This window comes from Carassius auratus, unplaced genomic scaffold (genome assembly GCF_003368295.1).
Source record: "Carassius auratus strain Wakin unplaced genomic scaffold, ASM336829v1 scaf_tig00044014, whole genome shotgun sequence".
Lineage (NCBI taxonomy): Eukaryota > Metazoa > Chordata > Actinopteri > Cypriniformes > Cyprinidae > Carassius > Carassius auratus.
The window spans coordinates 58,086-71,889 of record NW_020526803.1 but is presented as its reverse complement, the minus strand read 5'-3'; the positions used below and the strand labels follow the sequence as shown (position 1 = coordinate 71,889).

General features: G+C 34.7%; 1 protein-coding gene across 1 annotated transcript; it reads left to right on the top strand.

Moving 5' to 3' along the window:
- The first annotated feature begins 443 nt into the window (after positions 1 to 443).
- LOC113086769 (alkaline phosphatase, tissue-nonspecific isozyme-like) lies at positions 444 to 8,125 on the top strand. Its single transcript, XM_026255490.1, has 9 exons — positions 444 to 542; positions 1,446 to 1,620; positions 3,240 to 3,412; positions 4,171 to 4,311; positions 4,500 to 4,569; positions 5,034 to 5,168; positions 5,412 to 5,632; positions 7,628 to 7,739; positions 7,815 to 8,125. Exons 1-9 carry the CDS (start codon positions 504 to 506, stop codon positions 8,123 to 8,125), a joined length of 1,377 nt encoding a protein of 458 aa, XP_026111275.1. The 5' UTR covers positions 444 to 503.
- The last annotated feature ends 5,679 nt before the right edge of the window (positions 8,126 to 13,804 follow it).

Sequence of the window (13,804 nt, the reverse complement as noted above, 5' to 3'; positions counted from 1 at the left end):
TGCTGAAATAGAGAAAAAAAATTAAGATATGGATTTTAACTGAAATCTATAGACGCAAACAGATAAAGTATTATAATAATACCATGCAAATGATATATAAACAAATCCTTCTATAAAAACCTTCAGAATATTGATATGAATAAACCTCTAAGTTTTGGTGTATGCAAGTGCTATTGCAATTGAGGAAAATCTCTTTAAAGATATGTATTGTAATCGAAATATACAGACACAAATAGATAAAGTATATTCAAATGAACTCATAAATATTTTTTATTTTTTTTATCTATAATGTTTTGTCTTAAAGCTTAACACACAAATCACAAACCTTGCATCAGCCAATCAGATCAGGCCATTTCAGACATATGTGTGTGTGATATGCAGTGAGCAGCCTGTGGATGTGATGATTGAGTGTGCTGTTTTGGACAGGTATGGGTGTAACCACCATCACGGCTGCCCGGATCCTGAAGGGTCAGTTACAAAACCGCTCTGGAGAGGAGACCATCATGAATATGGACACGTTCCCGTTTGTGGGTCTCGCCAAGGTAACAAACAGCTTCCTTAAGTCTGTCATTGGTCAGTCAAACAGATACGTAGACCCGCCCCCAAACTCACTCCATTGGTTGAGTCGGGAGTTCTCTTCTCAAACAGATCATGTTTGGGATGTGTTTTGTATGTCAAACCAGTTATCTAAGTATTAATAAATAATATTATAGTTTTATTAATAATAATTAATTTGATTTAATTTTTAGAACTTTGTTATTTGCTTGTGCTTTTTATTTTTAAATATTACCATTTAGTTTTAATTAATTTCAAGTTTCATCAAATATTAAAATCTTATCGGATTTCAGCTTTATTTCAGTTAATAAAAATGTTTTAATAGGTTTTGTTAAAACATTACTAAATGTTTTAACAATAATAAATTGTTATTTTAGTATTATTTTTTATATTTTGAATAAACTGTCATTTAAAAAAAAAAGCTATAAAAATGCTTAAATAATAATTTAAGTTCAAGTTTTATAATTATGTGTTTTTGAATTTTTGTTAGATTTTTGTTGTTATTGTTTATCTATTTCTTGACAGTAATTTTAGTGCTTCAACTTAAACTAACATCTCAAAATTGTTCAAGTTTTTTATTTAATATTTATATTTAATTTAATTTAATATCAGCTTTTGTTCATGTTTATAAACATTTTATATATTCTATTTATAGATCAATTTTAGTAATTTGTGCTCGTAATTTTCATAATTTATTTAGTTTAGTTTCGATATTTCAGTTATTCATTTCAGTGCAACTTATTTCAGAAAATTGCCAAGGGAGTATTTTTGTTAAATGTTCATCTAATATTTATATTTGATTATATTTAAACTTTAGTTCAAGGAACAAAAATGTTTTAGTTTTAGAGACCCATATTAACCCATCAGTGACTGTGAATGTGTGTTTGCAGGTGTACACGGTGGATTTTCAGATTCCTGACAGTGCAGCGACGGCTACAGCGTATCTGTGTGGAGTCAAAACCAACCTGAACACTGTTGGTGTGAGCGCAGCCGCTCGCAACGGTGTGTGTCGCTCGCAGAAGGGCAACGAGGTCACCTCCATCCTCAAATGGGCTAAAGACGCAGGTACACAAGCAGAGGATTTCACTCTTAAATCACAAGTGTCACTCAAACCCAAACGTTGCCATAATGAAGATCACAAACCCCAGGTGTACACATAAAACAATTACATTTGCCCTTCTGCATGCATCCGCTTATCTTTGCGTTACCTTGAGTTTATCTTCTCTTTCAGTATTATCTTCTATCATTCTGTTATTCAAGCCATAAACAGCGCTGACATAAACACTTTGTGCATGTGTGTTAGTACTGCAGTTTTAAAGCGTAAATATTTTATATTGTATTGCAGGTAAATATATATATTTTTTCATTGCTTGTTCTCTAACTTACATCAAAGAACCATGCTTTTTTTTTTTCAAATGATTGAAATATTCATAAAAAAATCTCAAGCAAATTATTTTTTATTCCACCTGAAAATGCTTCAAAAATGAAGCTCTTCAATCATCTATTAAATCTAGTCTGCTAAATCTTCTTTCACATTTCATTCATGATCAAACTGAATAATTCACAATTTTTAGAATAAATGTAATGCATCACTGGCTGGTTTTCTTGATGGACCCTGAATTTGAAATATGCTCTAATATAATCTACATATCAAATAATTACTAGCAGTTGGTTGCATCAAAGTAATCACTTTGTTTTTAATTCGAGACTTATAATATAGACTGTGTTTAATTTGTTGTCTTTTTTGTTGTTGTTGCAACCAAGCCAAGACCTGATGAAGCTGTGATATATAAATATATATAAAAAATCTCATATTTGAATTAATTTAGTACCTTAAATGATCATGAAATTCAGCAAAATTTCACACAATCACAAAAAAAAAAAACAACATTAGAAACATTTGGCCATTCACTGTGGTTTTGACTAGTTATTTACTGCTAATAACCTTTTTCAAACATTTTTAATATTGATATTTTCACATTCGTTGTTGTTGTTCTTCATTCCATATTAGATGATCAACATGCATATTTTGAGGCTCTAGGAAATTAAAAAAACAAGCGTTCCAGTGATTACTTTTGCATATAAACTTATTCATGCATGTATCTTGTATGTATATTTACTGTATATTTAGAGTTTTTAAATTCTTGTAATTTTGATGTTTGTTTTTCTCATTTTTATTTGTTTATCTACTTTTTTAATTTTTTAAAATTCGTTTTACTTTATTTATTTTATTTATAATATATTTATTTGAGTAATTCAACTTAATTTTGTTTAAATTATGCCTCACAGGGACAGCCCTGTGCATAATATGAAAGTATTAACTGCATAAATCAGATCTGTGTGTGTGTGTGTGTGTGTTTGTGTGTCAGTGTGTGTGTGTGTGTGTGTGTGTGTGTGTGTGTATAATGACATGGGTATGACACAGGTATTACAAGGAGAGGGTGACTTATGAGGACATAACCCATGTCCCCATTTTTCAAAACACTTATAAATCATACAGAATGAGTTTTTTTGAGAAAGTAAAAATGCACAAAGTTTCCTGTGAGGGTTAGGGTTAGGTGTAGGGTTGGTGAAGGGCGATAGAATATACAGTTTCTACAGTATAAAAACCATTACACCTATGGGATGAACACACTTTACACAAAAACCAACGTGTGTGTGTGTGTGTGTGTGTGTCTCTTAAGGGAAGTCTGTGGGTATAGTGACAACAACACGTGTTCAACACGCCACTCCTGCTGCTTCATACGCTCACAGCGCCAGCCGGACGTGGTACAGTGATGCTGACCTGCCGAATTCTGCCGTCACTGGAGGCTGTATGGACATCGCCTCACAGCTGCTCCGAAACACCGACATAGACGTGAGACAGAGAGACACTGGACAGTGTTGCAATTGATATCAGAAGTGCAGCATAGCCATTATATTAATGGAATAATTGTCATTCTCAGGCCATACATGATGTAGACGAGTTTGTGTCTTCATCAGGTTTGTAGAAATGTAGCATGGCATCAGTGTCTCATCAATGGATGCTCTGCAGTGAATGGGTGCCGTCAGAATGAGAGTCTGATAAAAACATCACAATAATCCACAGCACTCCAGTCCATCAGTGAACATCTGGAGAAGAAAAAACCTGAAACACATCCAGCATTAAGACGCTTTTAACAAAAATACATAGAGTCTATAATCCATAATAACACTTCCTGCAGTGAAAAAGTGTTCTGGTCTGAATCAGGAGAGAAATCTGCACAGATCAAGCAGCGTTTAAACAGATCTAAACAACAGCAGATGGTCTTTTTCACTGGAGGAAGTGTTATTATGGATTATGTATTTGAGTTAAAATCATCTTAATGCTGGATGTGTTTCAGGTTTTGTCTTCTCCAGATGTTCACTGATGGACTGGAGTGCTGTGGATTATTGTGATGTTTTTATCAGACTCTCATTCTGACGGCACCCATTCACTGCAGAGCATCCATTGATGAGACACTGATGCAATGCTACATTTCTCCAAACCCGATGAAGACACAAACTCATCCTGATCTTGGTGTTGAGTGTGATCTGTAAACGGGTCTTTGTTTACCTGATGAAAACTCGAGAGCGAACAGATGACTTTGTGAGCAGGTGATCATCGGAGGAGGTCGGAAGTATATGACGCCTAAAGGGTTTCCTGATCCGGAGTATCCCGCAGACCTGAAAGCACAAGGACAGAGAAAAGACAACAGAAACCTCATAAATGAGTGGCTGAGCATGAAGGAGGGAAAGGTAAGGAAACCCAGAACAGCATCTGGGTCATTACTATGAAATATTTCCTTTCCTTTTAGCAAGAAAGAACAACTGAAAGGTATATGCTGAAAATGTTTCTGGTTTTGAGAAATGAATTAAGAAAGCACTTATATTCAAAACACATTTCAGCATCATCTTCACACACAATATTTCTCATAAACGTGTAGGTTGCGAGATACGTGTGGAATAAGACAGACTTTGATGCAGTGGATCCTGAAAAGACAGATTATCTGATGGGTGAGAGACATTCATTCAGACAAAACAAATGTTTCTAAACCATATTAGAAATTTAAAATAAAACAATATATATTTTAACCTGGATTTTAGTAATTTTGCTTAGTAATTTTGATATATGTCTTTGTGATTTAATTATATATATATGTATTAAGTTCATTTTATGTTATTTAATCTTTATTTCAATTAAAATAATACTAATTATAACCCAAGCAATTAAATTATTTTAATAAATTTTATGTTTTATATATATATATATATATTTATTATATATATTACAATTATTTTTATTTTTTATTATTTAACTATATTTATTTATTTATTTATTTATTTTCAGTTAAAATAACTCTAACTTTAGTTTTGGTTTTAGTAAACTATAATAACCCTGCTTCATGCTGCATTGAGTTTCAAGGATTATGATTTTAAATGGAATTTGGAATAAAAATGGGTAAATGTTGTCTCTCTAGCTCTCTTTGAGCCGGGAGATCTTCGGTTTGATGTAGAGAGAGATCCCAGCATGGATCCCTCCATCTCAGAAACCACGGAGAAAGCCATTCAGATCCTGAAGAAAAATCCCAAAGGATTCTTCCTGCTGGTCGAAGGTAATCAGTTTACAAACAAGCAATCAATCAACAAAATAACCAAACAATTCACCAACAAAAAGACCAATTCATAGCTACTCTGTCCATCCAGCCACAAATCTATTCACAAAATCAATCAGAAAATGTAATCTAATAAACCAGGTGCAATATCGGTAGTTTAGCATAATTGCCAGATGAATCAAACTCAGATTAAAATCTCACAATGTTTCGTTGATCAGATTTGATCTTCGTAACCTTTCACAGGTGGTCGTATCGATCAGGGACATCATGACAGTCGAGCATCCATGGCTCTGCATGAGGCGGTTGCCCTTGACGACGCTGTCGCCCGCGGACTAGAGCTGACCAATGAGGAGGAGACTCTGACAGTCGTCACAGCTGACCACTCCCACGCGTTTACTTTCAACGGCTACCCGTTCAGAGGGAACAGCATTTTGGGTACATTTCTGTTTGCATGTGCGCTACAAGTATTAATAACGAAAAAAGTACACATCTCTCTTTCGGACAAATTAATGCAGTATTATTTTAGCCCCTTAAATTCTCTGAGGAACTTTTTTTTTTAACTCTTGTTTTTATTTTCAATGAAAGTCTGTTTCACCCACAGAAGAAACATTTTTTAAACGGTAATTGAGACTTTTTAGTCTCACAAATAGACCCTTTTTTTTCTTGCAATTGTGAGTTTACATGTTGCAAATAGGTGATATAAACTTGCAATGGAAATAGCTAAATAATGTCAGAATTGCATATAAACTCGCAATTGCGCGAAATAAAGACAGAATTGCATATTAACTCGCAATTGCGCGAAATGAAGTCAGAATTGCATATAAACTCACAATTCTGCAAAATGAATTCAGAATTGCATATAAACTCACAATTGCGCGAAATGAAGTCAGAATTGCATATAATCTCGCAATTGTGCGAAATGAAGTCAGAATTGCATATAAACTCACAATTGTGCGAAATGAAGTCAGAATTGCATATAATCTCGCAATTGTGCGAAATGAAGTCAGAATTGCATATAAACTCACAATTGTGCGAAATGAAGTCAGAATTGCATATAAACTCGCAATTGTGCGAAATGAAGTCAGAATTGCATATAATCTCGCAATTGTGCGAAATGAAGTCAGAATTGCATATAAACTCACAATTGTGCGAAATGAAGTCAGAATTGCATATAAACTCGCAATTGTGCGAAATGAAGTCAGAATTGCATATAAACTCGCAATTGTGAGAATTAAAGTCAGAATGGCATATAAACTCGCAATTGCGTGAAATAAAGTCAGAATGGCATATAAACTCGCAATTGTGCGAAATGAAGTCAGAATTGCATATAAACTCGCAATTGTGAGAATTAAAGTCAGAATGGCATATAAACTCGCAATTGCGTGAAATAAAGTCAGAATGGCATATAAACTCGCAATTGCACGAAATAAAGTCAGAATTGCATATAAACTCGCAATTGCAAGAAATAAAGTCAGAATTGCGCAATATAAACTCACAATTGCGCGAAACAGTCAGAATTGCATGACATGAACTTGAAATTTTCCAAAAAATAAAGTCAGAATTGTGTGACATGAACTCGTAATTGCAAGAAGCAAGGTCAGAATTGCATGAAATAATCTCAACATTCATCAAAAAAAGTCAGAATTGCGTGATATAAACTCGCAATTACGTGAAATATTTAGAATTGCATGACATAAACTCAAAATTTTAAAAAAAATTAAGTCAGAATTGTGTGACATGAACTCGAATTTTTTGCCAAAAAAAGTCAGAATTGCGTGATATAAACTTGCTAATTTTGTGCAAAACTTTTTTCTCACAATTCTGACTTTTAAAAAAAACATTGATAAAATTGTGAGATATAGATTCCAGTTCTGAGGGGGAAATAATTATTTATTTATTTTACAATTTTGAGTTTATATCTAACAATTCTGACTTCTATTTCTTAGAATTGTGACTTTATTTCTCAGAACTTCAAGTTTCTATTATGCAATTCTTACTTTATAACTCACTTTTGTGAGTTTCAGTAATGAGAAAAAGTCAAATTTGTGAGAGACAAAAGTCTCAAAAATGGCGAATAGTACGATGAAAAGCTGCAATTACCTTTTTTATTTTATTTTTTCAGTGGCAGAATTGGGCTTCCGTCATTTTCAAATGAGTATCAGATAATAGACCTAGTGCCATATTTAATTTTTGACTGGAATGAAAACGAGGCTGTAAGACTGAAGTAGTGTGTTGCTATTTAAAAATGTGATTTAACAATAAATAGTAAAAATAAAAATGCATAATCACCAGTAAGCAACCATATGTACAAATATCAATCACCCATTAATGCTGAGGTACAAAGATTGTTGAAAGACAGAGCTAAAGTTTATTCAGTAACCAACTTAAAAACTTCCCCAACTGTCATTTTTGTGTACCATTCCACCCTTAATCATTATATCTTTCATCTCTCAGGAAAGTCTCCAATCTTTGCCATGGACCTTTTACCGTACTCAACTCTGATGTACGGAAACGGACCGGGACACAAAATCATCGACAACAAGCGTCCAGACATCCGTAACGTCGACACCAGTAAGAAACTTAAATTTTAATGCTTCATGCACATGTTGTGAGTGTTTATTCTCATTCTCTCTCTCTTTCTCTTAGCTGATAAGGACTATGTTCAGCAGTCGGCCGTCCCGCTGGATTCTGAGACCCATGGAGGCGAGGATGTGGCTCTGTTTGCCCGTGGACCCATGGCTCATCTCTTCCAGGGAGTTTTCGAGCAGAACTACATCGCACATGCCATGGCATTCGCGGCCTGCGTTGGCACCAATCAAGAGCACTGTGCTGCCACTGCTCAACCTGATAAGATTCCCTTCACATCCACTGACCCGGGAAGCTCCGCCCCCAACACGCCCCTCGCTGCCATGACGACAGTGATGCTGAGCGTATGGATGAGTGTTTTACTGCACTGAGAGAGAGAGAGAATGCATCAGATATTCATAAAGATGCTCTCTTGACATTTACACAACAAAAAAAAACCGTTTTACTATAAAAATTTACATACTTCTCAATTAAACATTTTTTGAGTAAGAAGAAATTAATAGGATGGGACTTGATTGGATCATGAAAGTGTAGTATGATATTAATGATTAATATTATTTCTCCACGTACGAGTTTGTTGATGAATCATGAATCAATTAAACCAGCGATATTTGTTATGAATCGTAACTTTAAACTGAATCTGTGTGTTGTTGATGAAAATATTTGATGAACATTGATGCCATCTTGGGTAGCCCCGCCCATTTTCAGTCTTCTGTCTTGCGTTTGTATTTCCACAGTGTGAAGGTAAGATCGTACGGATTTATTAATAAACCGCTCATTTTCAAATCCTCCTGTTCTACTGACATTTGTTATGAAATCCGAGCATTGCAATCAGGGGCGGATCTAGAAAAATATTGATGGGGTGGCGAGAAGGGGGCAGAAATTTTTGAGGGGTGGCAACATATGGCAGACGTATATATACTGAATTTACTCACAGTTATCACAGTTTGATGATAAATATTTGTGCACACTACAAAAGGACACAGGCTATCATTTACAAACTTAATCTCATGCAATCAATGTCTTGCATTTGAAACAGTTATAACAAACATTACAAACATATAAGGAATAAGTGACCATACCCCATAAGCACCACACACTCACTAATGCATACAGTATGCATCAACATGTCATTAAGAGCATTATAAAAGATTCAGTGTTATCAATATGTCAATTTATTATAAGAAACACAAGATTTTAACAGCCATTTCCAGCTGGGGAGACTCAACTGATTTTCTACAGTTTAGTGTTAATCATCATCTAACTCAACCAGTCAAGAGCTACATTTAGCCTTAGATGTTATATGAATATGGTCCTGAAGCATAGCTTTTATTAGCTGACAATAATAATAAATAAATAAACATTATAGGCACAAATACAAATGTACTTTTAGAAATTGTTTTTGAAAAATATGGTGTTATTGTTTTTGCAAGCTTAAATTAAAACTTCTATGAAAACTTGTGTGATATTCCTTAAAATAATGTTTTAGTATATCTTTTTTAAGTATATTTTACTAAGCAATTTCTTACATAATTTCTTTGAGTTAGACCAAACTTTTATTTTGGTGGGTTGTAACAAGAGTTTCTGTGTTTTTTAATTAACTATTATTATTAGCTAATAGGAAGTATAGCATACTCTACTGTGCAATATTACTATATTTCTGTTTGAGTTTCTTCAAGTTATACCGAAATTTTATTTTGACAGGTTGTCGTAAAGACATTGCCCGTAAAGACAAAGCACACATTCCCAGAGACGTGTATAACAACACCTTAAGGGTTCCCATAAGCAGGATTTATTGTTGTGCCACCCTTCCTCAAATATGATGATGGAAAAAACACCTACTATAGGGGTGAAAAAAAGAACTTTAATCAAATAAAAAACTAAATGAATAAATTGTATTATTTAAAAATCACAATTGTAGCTCTCGACATTTACCTGTGGCTATAACTTTATTATGACTCTAATTTATTTTATAGTCTCAAGCATTCAGAAATCATGCAAAAGGAAACTAAGCAGTTTTACTATGATAAAACCATGGTTTATTTTTGTAAGGGTTGTGATATGCACGTTTTTTGTTGAAGAAATTATAAAGGCTGTGTCATCTATAGCAAAAAGGTGGCCAAAAATGAAAGATTAAGTGAATATTTGAATGAAATGTTTGGTCAGTATCCTAAACAAGGATTTGATTGTCCTGTAAGTGTAACAGCAGCAATCACATGGCATTTGTAATAACATGTACATAAATTGTTTATTTTGTATTTGCCTACATTATGTAATTTAACAGTGTTATTATTAACCAATCATTATTGCCTCATTATTTTTTTTTTGCATTTTAAGCCATTTTAAAGGCTATTGATGGCTTAAGTCTGTTTTTATAGCAACAACAACAACAACAACAAAAATATTACAGTATATTAATACTTTGTAAATTATTAGAGTTTGGGGATCGCAAATCATTTGAATCAGTTCGGGAGTTTAAAGCAGACTCGCGAATCATTTGAGTCAGTTTGGGGATCGCGAACCATTTGATTCAGTTCGGGAGTTCGGCGCGGGATCGCGAATCATTTGAGTCAGTTCATTAGTTCAAAGCGGGTTCGCGAATCATTTGAGTCAGTTTGGGGATTGCAAACCATTTGAATCAGTTCGGGAGTTCGGAGCGGGTTCGCGAATCATTTGAGTCAGTTCGGGGTTCAAAGCGGGTTCGCGAATCATTTGAGTCAGTTTGGGGATCGCGAATCATTTGAATCAGTTCGGGAGTTCGTAGCGGGATCGCGAATCATTTGAATCAGTTCAGGAGTTCGTAGCGGGATCGCGAATCATTTGAGTCAGTTTGGGAGTTCGGAGCGGGTTCGCGAATCATTTGAGTCAGTTTGGGGATCGCGAATCATTTGAATCAGTTCGGGAGTTCGTAGCGGGATCGCGAATCATTTGAGTCAGTTATGGGTATCGCGAATCATTTGAGTCAGTTTGGGAGTTCGGAGCGGGATCGCGAATCATTTGAGTCAGTTATGGGGATCGCGAATCATTTGAATCAGTTCGGGAGTTCGTAGCGGGATCGCAAATCATTTGAGTCAGTTTGGGGGTTCAAAGAGGGATTGCGAATCATTGAGTCAGTTTGGGGATCGCGAATCATTTGAATCAGTTCGGGAGTTCGTAGCGGGATCGCGAATCATTTGAGTCAGTTTGGGAGTTCAGAGCGGGTTCGCGAATCATTTGAATCACTTCGAGAGTTCGGTGCGGCTTCGCGGATCATTTGAGTCAGTTCGGGAGTTCAAAGCGGGTTCGCAAATCATTTGAATCAGTTCGGGAGTTCGGATCGGGATCACGAAACATGAAAGATTCACACTGGTAAATTTTCAAATTGGCCATAACCTTTAATTCGTTGCTGCCAACTGGGGTGGCAAGGCTTTCTTTTATGCCACCCCGGTGGATCCGCCCTTGATTGCAATACACATAATAACTTTCTTGTACTCCACAATAAGTGTATTTTCAACAGTGTTGGGATAATGCATTACAAGTAACGCGAGTTACGTAATCAGATTACTTTTAAGTAGCTAGTAAAGTAATGTATTTTTAATTTATAAGATAAATATCTGAGCTACTTTTTCAAATAAGTAACTCCAGTTACTTTATATAAATTAAAAACTCTCAATATTATGCAAACCTGCAATAGTTATTATGCAAAAATTATTTATGTAAAAAGTAACCTGTAAGTAACATAAAAGGTAACTAATGCAAATAGTTAAATTTTTAAAGAGTAACGCAATTTTGTAATGCAACGCAATATTGCAATGCATTAGTTTTAAACGTAGCTTTCATCAACAATGCTCTTCACCAGCTAATTACTCTTCAAGAGAAAGAGATATGCAACAGAAATATATGCAGCGAGGCGGAGTCGGAGCGTGCATGCGCACGCTCATGAATAATAAATTACATCCAAAGACTTTTATATTTAGCAGAGCATGAGTGATTAATGTAACTGTTAGTGTTAGAACATCTGCTGTGTCTCATCAAACCTGAGAGTCTTAGTTAAGCGTGTTACGATGCAAATGTGCATTTGCATGAATTTTTGGCACCTGGACAGGTATAGACAGAAACATAGCTACGAGCCATTTCAGATAAAAAAAAGAGACAAATCCTTATAGTTTTTCTGATGCAGAAACTCTCTCTTTGTTCCAAACCCTAGCGAGCTGCCTACATAGACAGCGTTTCAAGATATCACTACACTTCTGCTATAACTCTGGCATTCTATCTTCATAGAGAGGGCAATCCCAGAATGCTCTGACGAGCTCGGATAAAAATTACTAAATGTACTGTTTTACGCAATATTTGTGTGTGTGCTACGTATTTTTATGCTTATTAGTCCATTGCATTGAAACCCAAACTCTATTGAAATCAATTGAGAGTCACGTGCTTCAGTTGCACGTTTTTCAAATAAGTTCCATTTAGATCCCAGTTAGGATGCAGTCTTATAGACAGCAACGCAGCATCATTCCCGCTGCCCATCTATCCGTGCAGAGGCTGTGTTGACCCACAGGTGGCGCTGTAACACAGCACACTACTGCACTGCAGGACAGAGAACCGGAACAGAGACTGAGAGCTTCAAAGAGAATAAAAGCTTACAATCATTAAAAAGTTGAGTGCCTCTTCTGCTCCACAGAGTGAAAATGTAACTGCAGATTTTCACTGCTGCATATTTTTCTAATTCATACAGTAAAAATGGTTTTGGAGTATTTCATCCCAAAATCAAAATAAAAAATAAAAATAACATTATATTTTGTATAAAGAGCATGCATTATAATAAAAAAAATATTTTAGTAATTTATATAGTTTTATTTTTATTTCTGAAGATTTAACCATAAGTTCTAACCATATTTAAAGCACTAGTCGAGTAGATTGATTTTATTTTATTTATTTAGTGTATGTATGTATTGAATCAATGTTCTAAAAACAGCACAAAAATATTTACTTACAAATTACTTAACAAGAAAGCACTCAGAACATGTACAATTTGCACGGCTTACAATTATTTTAAATACTACTGGTTTAATGTATTTCTTTATTAATCTATATAAAACCATCTTCTTTCTTTTTTTTCCTTAATTTATTATTTTTCTATTTTTAGCTATGGTAGCCTATTGGTGTTGGTGTTTTCATGTTTTATCTACTTCGGTAATATTCTTAATTATTGTGTTTTAATTTTTGTTGTAGCACAGTGTAAACTGAATGTTCAAATAAAGCATAAAAAGAACAATTATAAGCTATACTCACGTGACGCCTGTTATTACGCTAATCGCGGTGAATGCGCAACTGCGCATGCGCTGTAGTTTTGTTCGGATTTCGAATTAATGCGCTCGAAAAAAAAACTGTAGGGTTCACTTAAACAAAACCATCACGATCTGAAACTGGATTGGAATCATTGCCACTGGCAAAACATAGTGTTTCTGAATACGTCTTGGGGGTTTTTTCCCCCTCAAAAAGATGATAAACATGTTTTTCATCAGAACTATATGATGAAAGACATTTCCCTCTACAGCCTCCACATCTCCAAGGGAAATGTGTGGTCTTGTACAAAGAAGAAGAGACGAGCACTGCACTGTGATCATCACCCCAGAGATCCGAGCAAGAGCTCACTGATGAAGATACTGCACAAGAAAGAGAATCACTGCACACTCTTTCTTTGTGTGTGTGTGTGTGTGTGTGAGAGAGAGAGAGAGAGAGAGAGAGAGAGATGGGCTGAGGTTAAACTTGCTGACTTAAGGGCAAAATATGATTCAAACACACACAGATTGATACAGTTTAGCTAAATAAAGTTATTTTCAGCTTCTATTGTATTTAAGTATTTTAGTTTTGGATCTGTTTTTAGTTATTTTAATACTAATATTAATTGCTTCTGTTGTCTTCATTTGTTTTGGATAAAAGCGTCATTTAAATTAAATATATATATATATAGGGCAGCAGAAGCAAACAATTGTAGTATTAAAATAACTAAAAACAGATCCAAAACTGAAAGCTAAAACTTCATAAACACAACCTAAAAACATTTTCAA